This window comes from Mercenaria mercenaria, chromosome 3, assembly GCF_021730395.1.
Source record: "Mercenaria mercenaria strain notata chromosome 3, MADL_Memer_1, whole genome shotgun sequence".
Lineage (NCBI taxonomy): Eukaryota > Metazoa > Mollusca > Bivalvia > Venerida > Veneridae > Mercenaria > Mercenaria mercenaria.
Window position 1 is genome coordinate 81183882 of NC_069363.1, and position 21669 is coordinate 81205550.

The 21669-nt window shown below is 34.6% G+C and overlaps 1 protein-coding gene across 1 annotated transcript; it reads left to right on the forward strand.

The window, feature by feature from the left end:
- The first annotated feature begins 13606 nt into the window (after positions 1-13606).
- Positions 13607-21218, forward strand: LOC128555736 (uncharacterized). The gene is made up of 4 exons (XM_053539047.1): positions 13607-13925; positions 15396-15551; positions 16632-17057; positions 18464-21218. Exons 1-4 carry the CDS (start codon positions 13721-13723, stop codon positions 18802-18804), a joined length of 1128 nt encoding a protein of 375 aa, XP_053395022.1. The 5' UTR covers positions 13607-13720; the 3' UTR covers positions 18805-21218.
- Positions 21219-21669: the final 451 nt, after the last annotated feature.

The following is a 21669-nucleotide window of genomic DNA, read 5'->3' on the forward strand; positions in this document are numbered from 1 at the left end:
GAAAACATAGAACGATGTTTAGCTTTTTATTGTCATGCAGCTTAAGTATGTTAGATATTCTACTTTTGGAAAACGAAAGATTAGACTGTTCTACAGAATATTTGCCTGTCCAATATAAAATAAAATGATAAAACCCCTCCATTTTTGGTTAAATCTGTAAAACCCATAAAACACGCAAAATCGTTGTAAACAGTGGAAACTATTCTGATTTACTGCTTATCATGTTTGAAAAAGAAAATGATGAGTTATTGTCATTACTTGATCGGCGTCGGCGCCGGCGTCGCCTGGTAAAGTTTTATGTTTAGGTGAAGTTTTCTCCTAAACTATCAAAGCTATTGCTTTCAAACTTGCAACACTTGTTTGCAATCAATAGCTGACTCGGTACAGTAAGAAACATAGCTCCAACCTGCTTTTTGCAAAAATTGTGGCCCTTTTTGGACTAGAAAATATCAGATTTCTGGATTAAGTTCAACTTTTCCCCTAAGTTATCAAAGCTATTGCTTTGAAACTTGCCACACTTGTTCACCATCAGAAGCTGACTCTGTACAACAAGAAGCATAACTCCATTTTGCTTTTTGCAAGAATTATGGCCCCCTTTGGACTTAGAAAATCAGATTTCTGGTTTAAGTTTTATGTTTAAGTCAGCTTTTCCCCTACACTATCAAACTATTTCTTTAAAACTTGCAACAATTGTTCACTATCCAAAGTGGACCCTGTACAGCGAGAAACATAACTTTATCCTGCTTTTTGCAAGAATTATGACACCTTTTGGACTAAGATAATATCAGATATCTTGCTTAAGTTTTATGTTTGGGTCAACTTTTCTTTTAAAGGTCAAAGATATTGCTTTCAAACTTGAAGCAGTTATTCGCCATTAAAAATGAATTAATGATTGGAAAAAAGAACTTAAATATGCATACAATTTTATGATGCTTAGTGTCCGCTCAGCAATGCACATATGAGAATCTGCCCATCAGTTATTTTTCCAAACAGAAAGATACAACAATATACCTTGGGAACAACGACTTGACAAATCATGTACTATGAATAAAATCGAATCGTATTTTCATTTTCTGCTTGTTTGCCCCAAATATAGATACTGAATGAAAAGGTACTTTAAGCTATGTGTTTTCATCTGCCAAATCTGAATAATTTTGTGCTACATATTTCAACCGTTCTTTTTTTAAAATTGTTATGACCATTCAGAAAATGGTTTTTATAGTTTCGTGTATTTCCATGTTTTCTTTCTTGTCATAATATGTTACTATAAACATTGTAATGATGTTATATTGAATTGAATATTTGGTACCGGTATATTAAGCATATATTTGTCAAATATCCTCATATCACACAGAGACCGTTCTACACATTATCTACGCGAAGATATAGTAGCATAATTATGCGTTTGGAATATGTATTGATTAATTATTTGAGAAACTGATTGGCTGACGGACTTACTGACTGGTAATAATGATTACTGTAAGACATTTACTTTTGCTATATTCGCGAGTTTCATCGTTTGCTAATATCCGAAAACATTTTTGGATTCCTTTTTGGAAACATCACTAATTCAACATTTATAAAAACAGGACATCGGTATTGGTAAATCATGATATTTTGTCCAAATTGACATCTGTATTAAGTAAAATAAGTACCTGATTCAATGATGGAATTTGTATTTTTTGTAACCTTATTTTGGTGTTGTCCGTTTATCTTCCATTCTCTGAAGAATCCCAACTCACTTAATAATGTTTAACTTAATAAGTTAACGTTTCATTACTACCATTTTCTGTCTTTTAGTCTGTCACATCGATGTTTCAGATGCTTAGCATTCAACAGTTTCTATCGGAAACAAGTGAGCCGCGCCATGAGAAAACCAACATAGTGGCTTTGCGACCAGCATAGATCCAGACCAGCCTGCGCAACCGCGCAGTCTGGTCAGGATCCATGCTGTTCGCTTTTAAAGCCTAATGGAATTGGAGAAACTGTTAGCGAACAGCATGGATCCCGACCAGACTGCGCGGATGCGAAGGCTGGTCTGGATCCATGCTGGTCCCAAACCCACTATGTTGGTTTTCTCATGGTGCGGTTCAAATAACTGTAAATTATGTGTCCAATTATATCTTCTCTGCGTATTGAATACAAAATAGTTTGTCAGATAAAAAAATACATTCAGAGAAACCTAATTAGAATAAAACAAGTTTAAGAAGACCTTACTTCAACTACATAAGTAACATTATATCTTCTCCGTAACACATTAAAACATTTTGTCTTCGAAAGCATATTTTTTAAAATATACTGTATCTAACATGTTTTACGAATAACATAATGGGTAGGCATTACTGAAACCAGTAGGATTGCAGTAAATAAACCAGGACAACTTCAATGCAGTCGGACAAACTATCTCACCTCCATTACTGTATTGTGGAAAAATAAATTTCTGCATTACACTTCTACTGAGAAAATAGTCAGAAAATATATATAGATATTGAATCTAAAACACTTTTGTCATGTCTCTCTTTGGCCAAACTTTCATGTATGAAATATGAATGACGCATTGGAATTTACGAACACAATGTTCCCTTCCGAAACAGACATGTTTAAAGAGGCATATTTATTGCAGCACTGTATTTCATGTAATTTTTTACGTTCAAATCAAATTGCAACAGTAGAAAAAACACATTCTTACACCGTAAAACATAATCACATGCACATTATGTATTAGAGTAAAGTTTAGTATACATTTATAAACTTACCTCATTTATTTAAAATACTGTTCAATCAATAATAGTCATTTTTACACTTAAAATTCTTTGCAGATTTGGCTCTTCTTCCTACGAGTTACACATGAGAAAAACTTGATTTTCCTTTCTGCATTTTAGTCGGCAGTTAAACCAGCTAAGGTGTTATGTTACGGAAGGGATAAGTTATGGAAGAGATAAAAGTTATTTGAATATTTGATAACTGTTTGATTCCTTGATGGCATATACCGAAAACAAACCTTCTTACTGATGCATTCAAGGTATATTATACAGACACAGAGGGAAAACACCATTTTAATCACGTTTATTTGAAAAACATCCCCATTACAGAGGAGAGGTTTTCACTGGGACAAAATATAGATGAAATAGAAATGATAATATCAGAAATATTTACTCATCAGATAGTAACTAGGAAGTTATGTTCAGTTACATCATTTGACGACAGTTTGTGTCACTTTTGCCATATCTTTACCTGTTTCAAAATACTTTGCATAGATATTAAATCATGTTACGGTAGGTGAGTACTGTTTTGGGCGACATTAATATCTACGACCTGGATGAATGCATTTTGTGCTTATACTATTGAAAATGGATATCATAAATTGAAATGATCCCTCTTTCAAAATATTGCATATAGTTTTGATGCATAGATGTACTCCTGTGTTATTAACAGAAAGTAGAAAAATAGATTGACCGATGGTATAAAGTACAAATCATATGCCATTGCTAACGTAAGAACCTCTTTTCAATGTAATTTATTCACTGTGTGGTTTTAGATGACCAAGAATGTAGGCGACAAGGCCTTTTCTCAAGTGGGTCATAAGTTTGGTCTTGGCTGATGCTGCGCAATCTTGTATGATCGTTGATAATACGAAAGTATTTTGCTGAAAATCGTTTTCAATTACAACGTCACAGTAACTCAAGATTTGGAAAAGAATTACTCTACAAACTGAAACAAAACCAAATATCGGATTTTATCGAGAAATGTTGTAACGTAAGGGAGATAAATAATGATTACTTAGATATAGAATTTTAGTGTCTTAAGGGGACGCATACTTTGAAATTAGAAAAAAGTGGGTGGGGTATGACAAAATTTACCTGCAAAAAAGTACAAGGTTTTGGTACATGAAATGGATACTGTTTCAACTGTTATAAGTACATAAAGGATTGCTCACTAAAATAAAAATGAGAAAACTGAAACAAGAAAGTTATTGTTGAATTACATAAGACTTATTGTGTACATTCAAAGTCAACAATTAAGACTTTTTGGTGCGAAAATAATAGTGCTTCACCTTGTCCAAACATTTATCAATGTCCTACAGATTCTAATTTAAAGAAAGAATTTGAAATATGGTCACTGTCTTGCTTTTCATTTCGCATATGTAAGCTAAAACACATTATTTAGTTTGTTTACAAAGTAGTGCATAAGAAAAGATACGGTGTTCAAGGAATGCCACATTCCAAAACTAAAAGAGTATATTCCCCTTAATACATTAAACATTTATTGTTACAGAAATCTAGTGGCTTACAATAAGGGCCTAGAAATGTTGCCATTATTAATTTTTAACTTGGTATTCATGAACTACAATGCACTTAAATATCAAAACACATTCAACAAACTTTTGAAAATGTATTTTCTTAAAAATCCCTAAAATAAGGTATGAAATTTGGTTGAGAGGTCCAATCAATGTGTATATGTGCAAAAGTAACATTCTAATCTTGTTCACAAAAGTTACTAATACACAGCAGGCATGTCAATGATCAAAACTGGACGAATATACAGTTATCCTTACTTTAATGTCATTTATAATTTGTCCTTGAATTCTCCACCATACTTTTCATAACTCTGTTTGCACGAGTTGCACGAGAATGCTGTCATTCACGTAAAAAATGGGGTCAAATAAGTTGTAAATGCAATATCATCTAAACGTAATTAATGGATTATGCAGTTCAAGATAAACTTTATCTCATAACGTAACGAACATGTATAATGTTGTAACAACAACTTTACTTACACTGATTTAAGTAGCAGTCGGTTTATAAGTGACTTTATTGATTCATTTTGTGTTTTGTTATTGTTGTCAAAAAGTATAACGGAAGTGCCTCACAACTGAAGCGGAAACCAGTTTGATGCGCAAAGTAGTCCAATGTAAGTAATATTTTTTGACAAATGTCCACAGAAATTAATAATTTTCTAATATTAAAGACGAATATCTGATTAGGATTCATTATTTGATAAGAAAGGACTTCGGACACTATCATATGCTTCTAGCCTACATTTTGAAGGCAAAACTCCCATTAAGTATTTAAACAATACCCAAATCGTTTCGAGTCAATGATAAACCAATGTATTAGTTAATTTATTACAGAAGAAACTGGTTTGTATCTGTTCCTATCAAGATGTTTTTCTTATTTTATCTAGGCCAGGGTATATTTTCTTGAAAAAATAAAATGTTTAATTTCCGTAAAAATATAATGTCATCACTTTATGGAAGTTCTAAGTATATGAATTCCAGTCGAATAAAGTGACAAAATCATTTTATTTAAGGAAAAAATAACATTTTAAGATTAAAATCCTATAAATAAATAAAAAATAGAACAATATTTTTGCAAGCAACCTGTACTTGATTTATCTATACATTGTTCGTAATGTTAAGTTATTGATGCATTACATGTGTGAATAGGTATACATGTATAAGTGACCGGTCAGTTTTATTACAGTGGTTCAGGTAGTTATTTAAGTACATGTACATGTCTGTATAGTTCTGTTATAAGTGATGGCAGATAGTTGTGTGCTGCATAACATTAATACTAAGAAAAGGCAGTCATCTTATCAAGGCCGTAGGGTTGGTTCTTGTTTGGGATAAGTACCAGTGGCACAGATAACATTTGAGCTGCGCCATGAGAAAACCAACAGATGGCATATATAAATACGGCTAGACGCGAAAACGAACTAAAAGGTCCAGTCGAGTTTCAGGTGGATTTTTTATGCAGCGACCTGGATACATTTTTATTACATGTTTAAGCCAAATGAGCCGAGCCATGAGAAAACCAACAGAGTGGCTTTGCGAACAGCATGGATCCTGACCAGACTGCGCAGATGCGTTTTCGCGTCTAGCCGTACTTATTTATGCCATCTGCAATGGAAAGCGACTTGACACATCACTTTCGTGACATCACACTGAATGTGAAACCGTCACTGATATGTCCTGCCATGAAGCTACTGTTCTTGACCTATGCATCACAGGCATATCAATGCCAAGCGTTATTTCTGTTGGATAGAGTTTAGTCAGGATCAGATTAACTGCTGTGCACATATTGCCGCTTTTTTTTTTTTTTTTTTTTTTTTTTTTTTTTTTTTTTTTTGGTATGTGTCTAAAAAAAGTAAATATAAACGCACAGTAGAAGATGAAAAAATAAAGACATGAAAAATATATAAAAAATACAAAAAATAATAAAAACAAATAACATCCTCATCGCTAGTGGCGTGCGCGTCGCGAGGGGGTGGGGGGGGGGGGGGGCATGCAGAAGATTACCTGGTGTGTTGCAAGTATGTTAAAGCACATATTTGTCAATCTACTGCAACAAACAACCAAGATAAGCCAATGAAAATTTAACCCAACGAATAATAATGAATTCACAGTATTTGCTTCTTTCACTGCTTTACATGTATATAATGCCTATGTATACCCTTTCAAACATTTGTATAGTATTTGAGTTACAAACAGATGTAAAATATGTGACTATCAATTTATTAAAAATGAATATAAAAAGTATTGGTTACTTTACATTTGGGAACACCCTGTAGTTATATTTTTTTTGTTTAAAAGTACTGTTCCACCCCTTGCATCAACACAATAGTCACAGAAAATGTGTACAATTAATATCTACATATGCTGGCCAAATATGGTTTTGATGCACGGGTGGGAACAATGTTGTATAAAGCAAAACACTTTTTATATCTATATAACAGAGTACGTAATTCTATTTAGAACAAAAATCACTGTTCTATAAAACAAATATTGAAAATTTGACTTTAAGAAATAATCTCAAATATGTGTTTTGATGGCATATGTAATTAAAAACTTATTTCTTAGTAGTTTATTTTTCACTCTTGGAGTAGGCAATTTCATATAGAAAGTGTCCGAAGTCCTTATAATCATCGACATGTTTTTTTAAAATCGTAAACGTGCTGACACCTAAGTTGTCTCCCGTTGTTTATTAGAGTTACCTTTCGTCCGGCGCAGTAATACATTTGCAGTGAATCGCCGAGAAGTCGTGGGAAAATTAAAAACCATGTAAATAAACTAAAATTAACCACCTTTTCAAGATGAATTTCAAGTGATCGCCATTATGCATTTAACCCGCCTGACCTGTGTAGCATCTTAGATATCTGTTCTAAGGTATTCATTGTCTAGAATGTCATGTTATGCCCTTGCAATGCTAATCCCACTCTGATTTTTTTTGTTTACATTTTTTTTCAATGAGAAATATGGCGTCCATCCCGAGCTGAAATGACGTGGCGTTAAATTTTTACATGTTTAAGCAAACCTGGTGTGTTAGAAAGAAAATCTCATCCCTTCAACATTATTTGGAACACTGTTATTGTAAAAAACCTGTTTTTTCCTTATACAAAAGCTTAATATTTTGTGTTGAATGTACTTTCACAAAGACCTCTTTTTTCCTATTACATTCATAGTACCACATCCTTATCCACAAAATACTGAATATTACAGGTGTCCATCAGTATTGTATCAGTTTAGGAATATGTTTTTTATTTTCCCACTATCTATTTCTTGAATATGCACCCCTTCCGCATTTCTGTATGAACTGTGAATGTAGCAATATGCGTCCCCTTAAGTCCAGTTAGGAAGATTAGAAATATTTATCGTCTGGTAAGTCTAAGTCTATTGTATGACAGTAGTAACATGTTTGATCAGCCAATCTTAAAAGTAGACGAGTATATCTTAGAAGGAAGTGAGTGAGTCAGTTGGGTTTTACGGCGAATCGACACAAAATGGTCATATATCGCCGAATTAGAAGGCAGACTTAAACTGAATGTTCATAGGGAAAAAATTACCACTTGAATTAAAACAAAATCAAATATCTGAGATAAGTCGCCTGATACATGCTTGTTACTTTTTTACAATGATATAGGTTATTGTACCGATACAGCTCTATTTTCATAATCAGTTTACACTAACTATACATTATAACTGCCAATTCTTGACTTGAATAATGCCTGGTTAGCAGGATTTTGACAAGTGTAGTTACAACCTCTTACATCAGGTAATGAGTGTGCACAATCCTTTAAATAAAGTTTAGCTTTTTGTAGGAATAAGTACAGCTCTAAATCATTCTAAAATAACCAATGATAAATGTTTTAAAAACTTACTTTGATAATTTCTAAAGCAGTTGAGATTTCAATGAAATTAGGCCAATATAATAATTTGCCAAATGGTACAAAAGACTCTTAAAATTTTTTAGATATTTAACATAAAGAGATTTGTTTTAAATGTTGTAAGAAAAATATATTAATACCATTGTTGTTAACATACATTTCAAAAGATTTTACGCAATGTCATATGAACTCCGTCGGACATGTTTAAGTCAAGTGCAGGGACGGAAATTAATAAATAATTTTGTCTTAAAAGTTATAAAGAACAAGAACCCCGCTATTCTGTAATATCGCGAAACAACTGAGTGTTTCATGAAAACCAATGTTGAAGTCGAAGAAAAGCCTGAATCTGTCCATTATGTAGAATAATGTTCGATCTCTGCGCATTGTGACATAAAAGATTATTTCAGACTTATCTCTTTTACATTGCAACTCATCAATACAATTGAGTCGCAGTCCAAAATTTGGTGTTATTCTACACAAGTATATTATTGTCTACATTTTAGATGATGAATTACAACAAAATTACGCCCCCTCCCCCCACACTCACCCCGCAGGGTACGTAATCCCTGTATTGGGTGTTTATGGCGGGTAAATTTACTCAAATATTCGGGATATAATCAGCGTTGACAGAGCAGTCGGTCAATATGTGTTTGCGAACTATGTAACTAATCACTTATTGGGTTTGTACTTGGCCCGTAGTAGCATTCATTAATAATTTTGTCTAAGATTTTTAAATGTTTAATATCTATTTCGCAGATTTGTCTTTGAATTACTTCGATACAACGATAAATAACAAGAATGCTGAAAAATCTGAGCTCTGTGAATTGCTCTATACAATACACTCCAGGACACAACAACTTTAAATCAACAGTTACATTAGGTATATAGTTATGTTTCAAAACATTTGCTTCACTGAAACACTGTGTCATTCTATGATATATTTTATTGTGCAACTGCCAAGACCCGTGCAGGCATATTGTGTATCGCCAAAGGGACCTAACAATGTGTCTGTTAGGGTATATCTAATCCCAACTGCTACACATGTGAACAAATCTCACATTCGAATCGTTTATTTGTTTACTTAGTATCCTCTACATTGCGAAGATTGCATAGGTTATTAAGGATATACTAGTTTTTTTTTTGTTGTTATCGGTTTTGAAATCTTCGGCAATGTTTAATTTAATGCTTGACTTCTGCATCCGCATTGTGACAGGTTTTTGATAAATTTATCTACCAACACATTGAAACATTTCAAGTTTTCTCACGCGAAACGTATTTTTTCTAGATAACGTAAACAACATCTAATATTTGCAAACGCAAAGTCAGACTGTGTAAATTGCTAAATGGTTTTTCGGTATCCAAACTTGGATATAGATTGACAGATTTAATTGCAACCATTAAAAATCTTCAATCTTGCGCCATGTTTACTTACTAAAGACACCGGCTGGTCATTTTGTTTTTTCTGCTGCTCTCTTGACTTAACAACAAAACACATGTCATTTAAAACTTGAACAGCAGAGTTAGACGGATGTCCTGTGTTTGTGCAAACAAATTTTCTGACATGCCAAAATTGAGTATATTGGGATTCAATGGACATACATAGTGTTTTTTTGGTATGTTTGTAGAAAACGAGCGCTCGGTGATTGCCGTAGAAATTTGCATGCACAAACGATTTTTTTGGGTATAACGACGCACCGACACAAATTTAGGTCATATGGGAACTATCTGGTATTGATGGTGGAGGAAGACCCAAGGTGCACCTCCGTGAATTAGTTCATCACGGGCCGCCACCTAGGTAATACCACCGACCTTCCGCAAGCCAGATGGATGGCTTCCTCATATGATATGCACAAAAAATCTCTTTTGGACAGAGTATTGCTACTTGGAGCTTGTGGCAAAATGATTCTCCTGAAGTGGTGCTCTAAATCTAAAACATCCAATTAGTATACATGTATATTAAACATAAATCATTGGCTAGACTTTTTGTACTTTGTCTTACTTTAAACTTATTACATAGTACTGTTAATTGTATATTTACATAAACAATATGCAGTAATTGTTTATATTTTTCGAATGTAAAATTCGGATCAAGTAAACCTTTGAAATATGGTCTGTAGCTTGTATCCGCTCGTATCTTTGTATGCTCGAAACCCCGCACGAGGTGTCTATTTTTTATAAGAGTAGGCCATCAAGCTGGCTTTGTGAGCAATTCATGGCTTTATCCAGGTACCAGTTCATGGCTAAAGTTATGTCGAAGGAGGCACCCGTGCGGGGTCTTCCTTCCATCATTTAACACTGTTCAAAGCTTGATAGTTCTTTTGAGACACGAACTCGTAAAATGTTTCAAGCTTTTAATTGATCACCTTATACAAAACTTTCTAAACGTTTCCGTGTTTACCTGCATATTTTCCATGGCATTTGCTTTACTTTCATTGTTTTGATGTTTCTACTTAAGTTTTCCACTTGGGTATTTTGGATCTTGTAAAACATGTCTATGCAAATTTTCTTCTATAGAAAACTTTTGCCAAGGAATGCCCAATATACACATGTAATCAATCCTATGACACGATAGTGAAAACATTTACAAGTTCAATTAAATTTCAGAAGTTATTTTTCAATTAAAAAAAATTGATTTATTTGTTTCGAGAAATGTTTTGTTTGTCGTCATAGAAACGTGGTTCTCTCTCATCAATCAGGTTTCTAACTTTATAATGCTTTCTTTGTAACAATCAACTATACAACCGAGAACCAGTCGTTTATTAACTGTATAAAATCGAAAATCACGTGCAGTCTTTCTTACTTCCGTTTTTTCTTTTCAACACGTCACGTAAATAAATCCTTCAATAAATTCTACATTTGAACTTGTAAAATGCCCGGTGGAGAAGTTGCAACAAGGATGCAGAGCGTAGGGCGCGAGGCAGAGGAATGCCGAGACCTAAGATGAAGTCGCTAACCCACAACCAGCGGCAAATCAGCCAGAGAACCATCCGAACACGCGACGACGGAAACAGAGGGCCGACGACCTTGGTCTGGAGGACAGGAGCCCGCGTGGCCGTCCGGCGGCACAGGCCTCGACCGACGAGAAGGAAGGGGACAACCAGCTCTTACAGGGAGACAAAGGTGGGTCTGTTGCCGATTTCGAACGTATTTTGCTCAGTTTAGATGTACTCCCTTCTAATAACAACAGAAGCTCATTTGGTTCGTTAGGTTTGAGTAAACATTCGGATATGGGGCGTGGCACCGCTCCTAACAGTTCTGTTCCCTGCCTCCTGGTCAATCCAACGATATACCTTTGCATATGTCAGATCCCGGACGAAGTTTCCCGTCCGTCTGTTTGGCAAACGATGATTCGGCGGCTCACGTTCCTTAGCCCTTAAGCAACAAATCTGTCGCGGTGAATATGTTAAACTCGCTTTACTCTTAAAAGAGGCTGTCAAATTATCGAACTATTGTACAGGTAATATTTTTAAACTTATCATTTACGCGTCAATCTATTTGCAAACACATAGCGACACAGTCCACGAATTGCTTCATTATATGTTCAGTATACGGGACTGTGCAATGCGTCAGAGAAGCAATGGGTGGAGAGATTACGACGAGCAATTTTATATCCGCAGGCCTTTTCGCCAGGCTCGTGGACATAAACGAATAATGAACTCTGGTGGCGCTGCAAACAAGTTAGGGGCGAGCAGGTGTCAAATTATACTAGGTTAAATTCGAGAAAGTACACTTGTAATGATTTTAACAAAGGTAATTGTAACTTGTTTTACTGTAAATATTCTCATGCATGCGCTAAATGTTTCGGACCACATTCGCATTCTTTCATTCAAGATCCCATGTGCAGGCCCAAATGCCAAAAAACGCTTCCATCGACCCTTTTCCGAGGTTCTGCTTCATTTTTCAGATTTGTCCCAGATAGGAAATCAGTATGCTACATTTAAGCTCCGTCATTTTAAAACAAATCAAAGAGGTAAAGTGGTTACTTTAAAATGCCTAGAGAATCTGGGTCTGTCTGCACAGTCTTATCACTACTCGAATTTTTGGCGGTGAGACCAAAACATGTTGGGGTATTGTTCTGTCTCCCGTGACGAGGTCCCAATTCTCCGCTGTCCTGCCAATATGCGTCGGAAATTGTCACATCTTCGGTACTTTTTGATCACATAGTTTTAGAATCGGTCGGGCCACTGGCTTAGCGACCGGAAGTTATCATGAAACAGGGCAGATGGACATCCAACTGTTATGAATTATATATCCGCTAGCTGAAATAGGTCAGGAGCGCCCCTTTACCACTCCTGACTCAATAAATAAATAGCGAGGCTATGAAACAAATTTCATTTTTGGCCACTTGGTTAAATTTGTTGCCGACTCGAATGTCGCTTCGGGTCCTTATGCTAGCTTACTGCAGATTCAAAGTCGCTTTGGGTCACTTTATTATTTTGTTACCGACTCGAATGTCGCTTCGGGTCTATAGGTCTGGCCCTTTGTGTACTGTTAAGTCCTAGTTAACGTGGTTACTGTATGTCTCTGTATGTGAATGACATTCCCTATTTTACGCCGAATGTATTGTTGTGCACTTTTTGTTTCCAAAGTGGGTACCTGATGAGGGTGCATTTCCTTTAGGGACTGCGGATCAACGATTATGCACTCGGTATGACTCTTATGGCTAAAGGTTTTATGTCTGGATACAGATATTATAGCTTAGCGACCAGAATGTATCTTTTCAAATGCGTTTTTCTCATTTGCAATAGTTTGCTTTTTCTATGACACGCCCGGTCCCCTTTCGGTAAACCACCTTAATTCATTTGTATGTTGTTTTCTAATAGTTTGGTAGCGAGCCTTAACGCCTAACCTAATGGACTTGGAGCGATTGGTAGCGAGCCTTAACGCCTAACCTACTGGACTTGGAGCGGCCATTTCAGCCCAACTTATACTATTTCATTTGAGAGCTTCATTTTAATGCAAACATAACTCAGTGATGGATTTAGTAGTTTGGTTATTGAGTTGACTCGTATCGTCGTTCAGACGCTTAATAAAAAAATAATTATATGAAAACTGCACATGTTATGGCTTTTATTTTTAGTAATTACAAATAAACGATATTTGAAATATTTGATATAATATTATCGACAACAGCTGTTATGTCCGTGCTCATTATTCGAGGTTTGTTTACTTTTGTGCTATTGGTTACAATAATATTGATTCCACTAATACAAATTGATGAACATGAGAACTACAAACTGAAAATATGATATACAGAAAAAACACTGTCATTAAGATGAGCTTTCATCTGTAAAATTGCTTGTTTGTAGGCAATATATGATTTAGAAAGAAGATATAAATATAAAATATGAATTAAAACGATTGGTCGGCGCAGTAACAAAAATATATTGAGGAAGAAGAAGAAAATAAAATATTACAATGTCAAGGCTTTCCTTTGAGGAAGCGTTGAAATACCCGTAAACAAGTGTCATTTGTGGTGTTTAAAAACCGCCGATATCAAATATTTTGAACATTATAATTATTTCGATCGCGCAGACTGTTTCAGATAGACTGGAATATGACTTTCCTTTGCGCTCAAATCATGTTGATATTCTTTGGTGTAACAGCAGTACAGCCATTTCTTTTTAACAAGGGTTGTCTCGTAACATCGTGGTCGAACTGGAGTGAAACCAACAGTTATGGCATACAGACAAGAACTAGACAAATAATGCGTTTCCCATCCGACGGTGGGCAGCCATGCCCAGTGCTTTTTGAGGAACGAGGTTAGTAATTTATAATTTTAGTTATTTTATAAATGTTTTCAATTTCCTTAAAATATTTTGGGTGTGATTGTAGAAAATGATTGGTAAATCCGTGAAATGCGTTAAACTAATATTTCATCTCTTATTCTATTTCCAGTTGCCAACAATTTTCATCTGATAAATTGCATGTATATTGTTATGTTTAACATTAAAATTAGCTTTTTGGTCATTATGTTCATCAGACGGAATTAATCCAATGTCAAAGTTCTCCTTGACTAAACGCGGGCGTCGTAAAACTGCTGCATGTTGTCATTAGGTGGCGTTAACGTAACTCTTGCGCGTTTTATTTGCATTTCAAGCAAAATGTCCGTAAAAAATAAATAGATTGAATAGGGATACATTATATGTTAATATTAGAATTTCAGACATCTACATTTTTTTCCATATTGATGTGGAAGTTTCAAACTGTGTGCATGACGTCATTTAAGTTTAGGTCGTCGCGGTAAATTCATATGATTCATATGGTATTTGTTAGAAACGCGTATTAATACACAGTATTTTCTTTCGCCGAACTCTGAAGTTGCACACAATCTCCGCTGCAAACCTCGTACATATGTGTCGAGACAAAGCTTATATATTTAAATATAAATATGTTTCCATTTAATGTTTGGTTTATACAGTATTTTATTGATAAAATTATAATTGTTACAGTAAATTTGATGTTTCTCTTGCACCGTTAGTACAGTAGCGTTTCAATAATGTTTTTTTCACATAATTTATTATCTATTGAAATGTTTTTGTTATTTTTCAAAACCGAGCAAAAGGTAAAGAAGCAATGGACACATGTCAAGATAATGCATATAGTTAAGCCATTTCCTTATTTGATTAATGCGACTGGTAATATAATCAAAGACAAATGCATAATTGCTAGTTTTCTATAATTAGTCATAAGAAATTTTTCTGTGTTACATCATAGCAGCTGAAGTATATAGCTACCATTTAGTATAGGTAGTATTTAAACAAGGTTACAAAACACGTTTTACATGGAAATATATATTTTCCTGAGCATCAGTATCTATAATTGTCGTGTGTTGTCCAAAAGTATTATAAAAATAAGTATCGTTGTAAGCAATATAAATAGTAGTGGTAGGATTTTTCCATTTAATCCAAACTCCCTCCTTTTTATCTTCCCCGTACCTATTTTTGTACTTTGCATTTAATTAAAATGTTACTTTTGTTGGAATTCTTATTCAACTAGTCCGTGACAGTTCTTTTTACATTGAGATGCATGGCTCTAGATCTGTGGTTGTGTTTGGAGTGCTCTGTGCTTCTGGGAAAATCTATTATTAATTCTTAGTAGAATTTATACTGGCTGTATTCACAACTTTAAAAATGAAAATAAAGACAATCTACTCTAGTCTAGGAGCTAACCAATTTAGTCTGCTTACAGAACAGTATTTCATCAATATATAAACAATATTATATTTTAAGTCCAATCAGAAGTCGATGTTGACTGTCAAGTCTCACAATGGTCAGCATGGGGTGAAAATTTTGGATTTGGTCAACAAAGCCGAATAAGAAATATTACTCAACGGCCTGAAGGAGCCGGAGCTAAGTGTCCGGAGATTGAGGATGCCAGATATACGGGTAATTATCAAGCAATCAATTCGAAAGTAAATGTGTAACTGCAGACAAATCACATGTATTGTCTTTATGCAAAATTATAAGTAAATTCGTTACATTTTTTTTATTCGGGCCCCTTTGAGATAACATCCTTGCTTAAATCAATATCTTCAAAGTGATGACATACTATATTCTTCAATTTATTCTTAGCCAGCCATTCGTGTTCTGCATGTGACTTGAAACAAATATAGCAGTACACACTACAGTTTTATAGTGACAACACTTTGGACATAATTTGTAGTTTTTTTTTTTACTTTTATACGCCCGTTTGAAAAAACGGGACGTATAATGGGAACGCCGCTGGCGGGCGGTTAGGCGGGCGGGCGGCGTCCACAGACATTGTCCGGGGCATATTGAGACGGAGTGTCATGCGCAAGAACCTGGTCCTTAGGTCTTAGGTCAAGGTCACAGAGGTCAAAGGTCAAATTCAAGAATGACTTTTTCCGAAGCATATCTTCTTCATGCATGGAGGGATTTTGGTATAACTTGGCAAAAATGTTCACCATCACTAGGCGGAGTGGCATGTGCAAGTACCATCATGAGACATGAGACATGCGCAGGTCCTTTCTTTAGAATTTCCCTTTGTTGTTACTATATGTAGCTTATATTGTAACTTTTTCATTACTAGTCATAGGAAAAAATCGAGACCATTTTTTGTAGTACAACATACATGTTACATCCAATTTTGAGGTGTATTTCTGCCTGGTAAGGATTTTTGTGCGGATTTACAATTTATTGTAACTTTTTTATAATTGAGGGTAGGGAAAAACCAAGACCGCTTTTCTGTGGTACAACATAGATGTTACTTTCATACTTTAGGTGTATGTTAAGGTATCTCTACCTGGCAAAGGAGGTTTTTTTTGTGGACTTAGAAAAACAAAGGAATTACAATAATTACTAAACAACCTAAAAAATCCATTTGCAAATACTAGGTGCTGTTTGCTAACTTGCTGTGACGGGCGTATATTGTGACAATCTTGCACTCTTGTTCGATTTCGTTTTGCGATTTTTGATTGCATACTAAGTGTACAACCTACTATTTAGGCAAGGTACCGAGTGTCAATGCTACTGCAAAAACAGTTCAATCAAAGTTCATCCGACCGACTGGTAACTATAGTGTTCGCCGACAAGCAGGAACTGGTAGTGTAAGGGACCTCCTCCTTATCATGGATAGTTCAGGAAGCATTGGTCTGAAAGGATTCAAGAAAGCCAATACTGAAATAAGCAGGCTAATTGGTTTGCTGTGCCCTTTAAATGGACCATTTGATAAAAGGCCTACATCGCTTTATCAGCACAACCAGGCTGCAATGCTGACGTTTTCAACCAATGTATATCAGAACTTTGAATTTGATGACCACAGCACTACATACGACATACAGCAAGCCATTGCTGATGCTAATTACTATGGCAGAAGAACAGATACTGCTTCAGCTTTTAGACAAGCTGTCAGTCTATATCAGACAAATAAAGGCAACGTATTACTTTTAAAATATGTTTCAATATACAGTGCCTGTCACGTGACATTAATTTTGTTGTCATGAGCATACATTTGTATATATCCCTAACAAGTAACTCCGACATCCTGTCTTGAATTCTTCATGTGAGGAAGCCATCCAGCTGGCTTACGGAAGGTCGGTGGTTCTACCCAGGTGCCCGCTCGTGTTGAAATAATGCACGGAGGGGCACCTGGGGTCTTCCTCCACCATTAAAGCTGGAAAGTCGCCATATGACCTATCATGCGTCGGTGCGACGTTAAATCCAACAAAACAAAACAAACAAACCGACATCCTGTCATTACTATCAAAAGTTTAACGTATTTTCCCAAGTTCCTTCAATTTTTTGAAAGAACATGTTATATCACTCTAACACTTTCTTTCGGATACCACACACTGGCATTAGACCAGAAAGAAAATGTCTCTGTACATGTAATACCCTACCCCTGGGTATACTAACGAACCATGGTCAGGAACAGGGAAGTGCACTAACCCATTTCAATCGTACATTTAATTTATCTTCCATCGTGCACCAGTCACATTTTCTCAATATTTCATATTGTACAGATGCTCTACATATTTTATGCTTTAGTCAATGTTACAGAAAATACTTGAATGGACTTCCCTAATGAACATCCGATCTAGAGGTCACAGCAGTGTGCACATGTTTAGACTAAATGTAAACAAACAGAAACAGATTGCAGAATATTCACAGTTTTACAATAAAACTCGAAATAATGAATTAAATTTATCTTAGATATAAAACCGAATTTGAAGTCATATATTGGTATACATTTGTACAATTTATATAATTCATATTGCACATTTATGCTGCATATACATTGTAGCGTACACGTATAGTTAAACGACGAATGACATACATTTCCAGCCAATCAGAACAGTTTTGTAATCTAGACCGGAACTTCTTTAGGGAAGTTCAACCAAGTTTTTTTGTGCAACGTTGAAAAAAAACTATAAACTACGCATTTTTCTCTAAGATAAGGAATATTGAAGAAACGTGACCGGTACACCATGAAAGATAATTTAACACTTGTTCAATATCCATAGTACGCTTTTACCGAACTACGCCTTTTAGGTATGAAATGCGCGAATGAAATGGGTTAGTATAGGTTTCAGTTCATGACCATAGTTTTTATAGAATACCTAGTGTTAGGGTAAAAACATGTACAGAGTGCACAGAGGCATTTTGTTTCTGGTCTGGTGCCAGTGATATCACAAATGAGTTAGATGTTGTTAATGATTAAAATCAAATTGTCATTGCGTCCTTGATGTTGTTAATGATTAAAATCAAATTGTCATTGCGTCCTTGATGTTTGTTAATTCAAAAAAGAATCATAGTATATATCAGCCTTATCTATTCAGGTGCTAGAGATAAATCACTAGTAAAGCGAGAGGTATTGATTCTCACAGATGGCCACTCAAACAATCCTGCTCAAACTCTGGCTGCTGTAAAAGAACTGCACAAGGTAGCTGACGTGTACGGACTTATGACAGGAACATTCACTAAAGAAGGGATGGACGAGATTACGTCATACGTCTCTTCGCCTGTTAACAAGCATTTGTTCTACGTCAAAGATTTGCAAGAACTAACGTCTTTAGTGGACTTCGTTGAAGATGCAAAGAAAGAAGCTGGGCAAAACTGGTGTGCTCCTTTTGATGTTAAATACGTAGAACATGTTTTAGTTTATATTTCCCGGACATGACACTTTGGCATTTCAGTACATGACATTATTAAAATCATTAAAATATTTACAAACAACTTCAATAATATAATCATGGTATGAACTTGAAAACATTGAAATGTAAAATTTACATGATTTTATCATTGTGACACCAGAAAGCATTGTAATCTTTATTTTTGAATACAAAATTATTGACTTGTCCAGTGAATTATTAAAATGGTTTGACTGACATCGTTTCACGATATCTGGGCTATTTTAAAAGTTTCCATTTATCGCAGTAGAATGTATCATGACTTTCTGATGTAATTACATACGAGAAACAAAATAATACACGTTCAAAATAACCCATTCAAAATCCTTGATTAGACAGAGTTCAAAGATTGTTTTGTAATGATAAATGCTTTACCGCTTAAAATTACATGACAAGCTACAACATATTAAGTAATTTTCTTTCCAACTTTTTCCTTATGTTTAATATTCTTTTAATATTCTGTGTAAACTAACATCATTTAATTTAACAAAAATACGAAAATGGAAAGGCTTAAAGGCGAATAATCATACATTCATTAGTATTTCATACAGAAAATACATGTACATAGTTATGAGACTGCTTAAATTATCCTAAATATGTGATCGAGTTGTCCGTTAAAATTATAATCTTTATGTTTTAAACATCAAATTTTTGTCGTGTAAATAACTTGCATTGGTCTGGATGTTGACTCGTCAGAAGTCACTTGAAGTAAAAACTGAAACAGTACGCGTACCCGTACATGTATGAAAACCTTATTTCACAAGTGTGCGCTTTTATATTGATCAAAACCACCGACCATATTTGAGAAAAGATGTTCTTTGTATGTAGTATGTATAATTTTGTAGACGACAATGAATAGAATCGTGTATTGGAAAATCTTTAAGTTTGCAAAGCATAAACTTTGAAAAAGGACGATGTCGTTGTACATTACAACTCTATTCGGATTTTTTATCATAATGATTCAGTAATTCAAAGATATATGTAGAAAGGCTTTTAAATTATTTTTTGTAACATGTATGAAAGCGCTTATATTGATATGATTATCAATAAGAGTCTTATTAAGACATTGTGTAATTATCAATTTAACATATACTCACAGTACAGACTGAAATCTTGTTTCTTGAAACCATCATCTGTTTATGTTTCAGTCTATCGTTGATTATCACCAGCCATAAAATGCACAATGAACTGTATTTTGACAAAATAACAGAACACTAAAGCTCATTGATACAGGTTATGGTCAAAGGGAAATAACTAACAGGGCCTTTGATTGGTTGAAAAAGTATATGGTATTCCGAGACAAATATTTAAGATGTAAAGTGGTCTCTCATTGGTGAAATATCAGTTGAATATGTTTGAAAACTGTTTTATTTCTTGAATTGAAGTTCTAAGCCATGATTAATGGAGGAAAAAATATTTGAAGTGTATTTTGTTTGAAAATTTTGTTTGTTTTAGTGATTTGGTATTTTCATGAAGTGTAAACAAAAATTCACTGCCGGACTGGGGGTTACTGACTTGCGGGTGAAAAAAGTGCACAAAAATGATGGTCAACCTGTATATTTCTGGCTGTTTTCTTTTAGGTCTTGAATAGTTCTTTCACCCTGGGTAGGTGGCATCAAAAGTTTAAATGTTAGGAAAGGGCTATAACCCAAAACATTACAATGTAAGTCTATGGGAAAACTGTTACTTCCCTTTGACCTAAATTATATACTGATTGTTTGCAGAGACGCTAGAAACCAATGTTTATACTTTTATCTGCAGTCATCTGTTTTCACGACATCAGTTTTGTGTTGAATTTTCACTGCAGTCATCTGTTTTCACGACATCAGTTTTGTGTTGAATTTTCACTATTTCTTCTTATTCCTGGACTTAATCTTTTTTCATGCATGTAGACATTAATTCTGCATCGTTTTGCTGAGTAATTGAGCATGAATCCTTCATTTTATGATGTTGTAGCCTTTAAACTTTTTAAGCATCAATTTCACATGTATTAAATGTCAACAGGAAGCTGAGCTGTACTGATGCATTTTGAGTTTGTTTACTTGTTGTCAAAACAATCAAAGTACTTGTAACAATATGTATCATCTGCAAAAAGCCTCTGTAAACCATTCTAAGGTACTGGAATTTCTTAATTTAAGTTGTTTTGTTGAGAAAATCACATTTTCTCAGTTCTTCTTCTAGTTAAATATTTTTAAGTAAGTTCTAAGTAATTTTACCATTTATGGTTGATGGCTATGGTTGACACCAACCAGTTTTGTCTGCAACCACCAACCAAAGCGGTGGATTTAAGTGTTTTTAACCATTTCAACCACTTTCGGGGGTGTGGTTGAGCCTTATTTATAAAAGGGTCCAAATTTTGACCATCGGGGACTTAATTTCAGAATAGAAAGCAGATAGGCCACATGTTGCTATAGTGTCTTAAGGGGATTTTCTCTGATCTAAAACAGTATATAAAAATTCAGACATTTCAGTGGAGTAACATTATTGTAAGCAACTTTTATTGGATATTTGCAGTAATTTTACATACCAGCAAATTTGAATCATTTATGGGAACATTATACATATTTTTTAGCATAAGTTTTTGGCTATTTTAGTACAGTTCTGAATGTCATGTTATTAAGTGCACATGCACTCATCTTTGAAGAAGTATTGGAAACCCGGGAACTGCCTTTATTATAATGCGTAAATACATTGCTTTATAAGTTTTAACTGTTGAATTAAATACCCCTTATGGTCGTTTGAGTCTTATATGTATGTGAAACAATATAACATTTTTGATGTCATTTTGATGAATATTACAAGTACATACATGAATAAACTCAATTAAACTGTTTATGCTGGTGTTATTAGTTATT

Coding starts and splice junctions, on each gene's coding strand:
- LOC128555736 (XM_053539047.1), top strand. CDS start 13,721: ATGACTTTCCTTTGCGCTCAAATCATGTTGATATTCTTTGGTGTAACA. Junction 13,926..15,395: donor AGTGCTTTTTGAGGAACGAG/GTTAGTAATTTA, acceptor TTATATTTTAAG/TCCAATCAGAAGTCGATGTT. Junction 17,058..18,463: donor TCTATATCAGACAAATAAAG/GCAACGTATTAC, acceptor TTATCTATTCAG/GTGCTAGAGATAAATCACTA.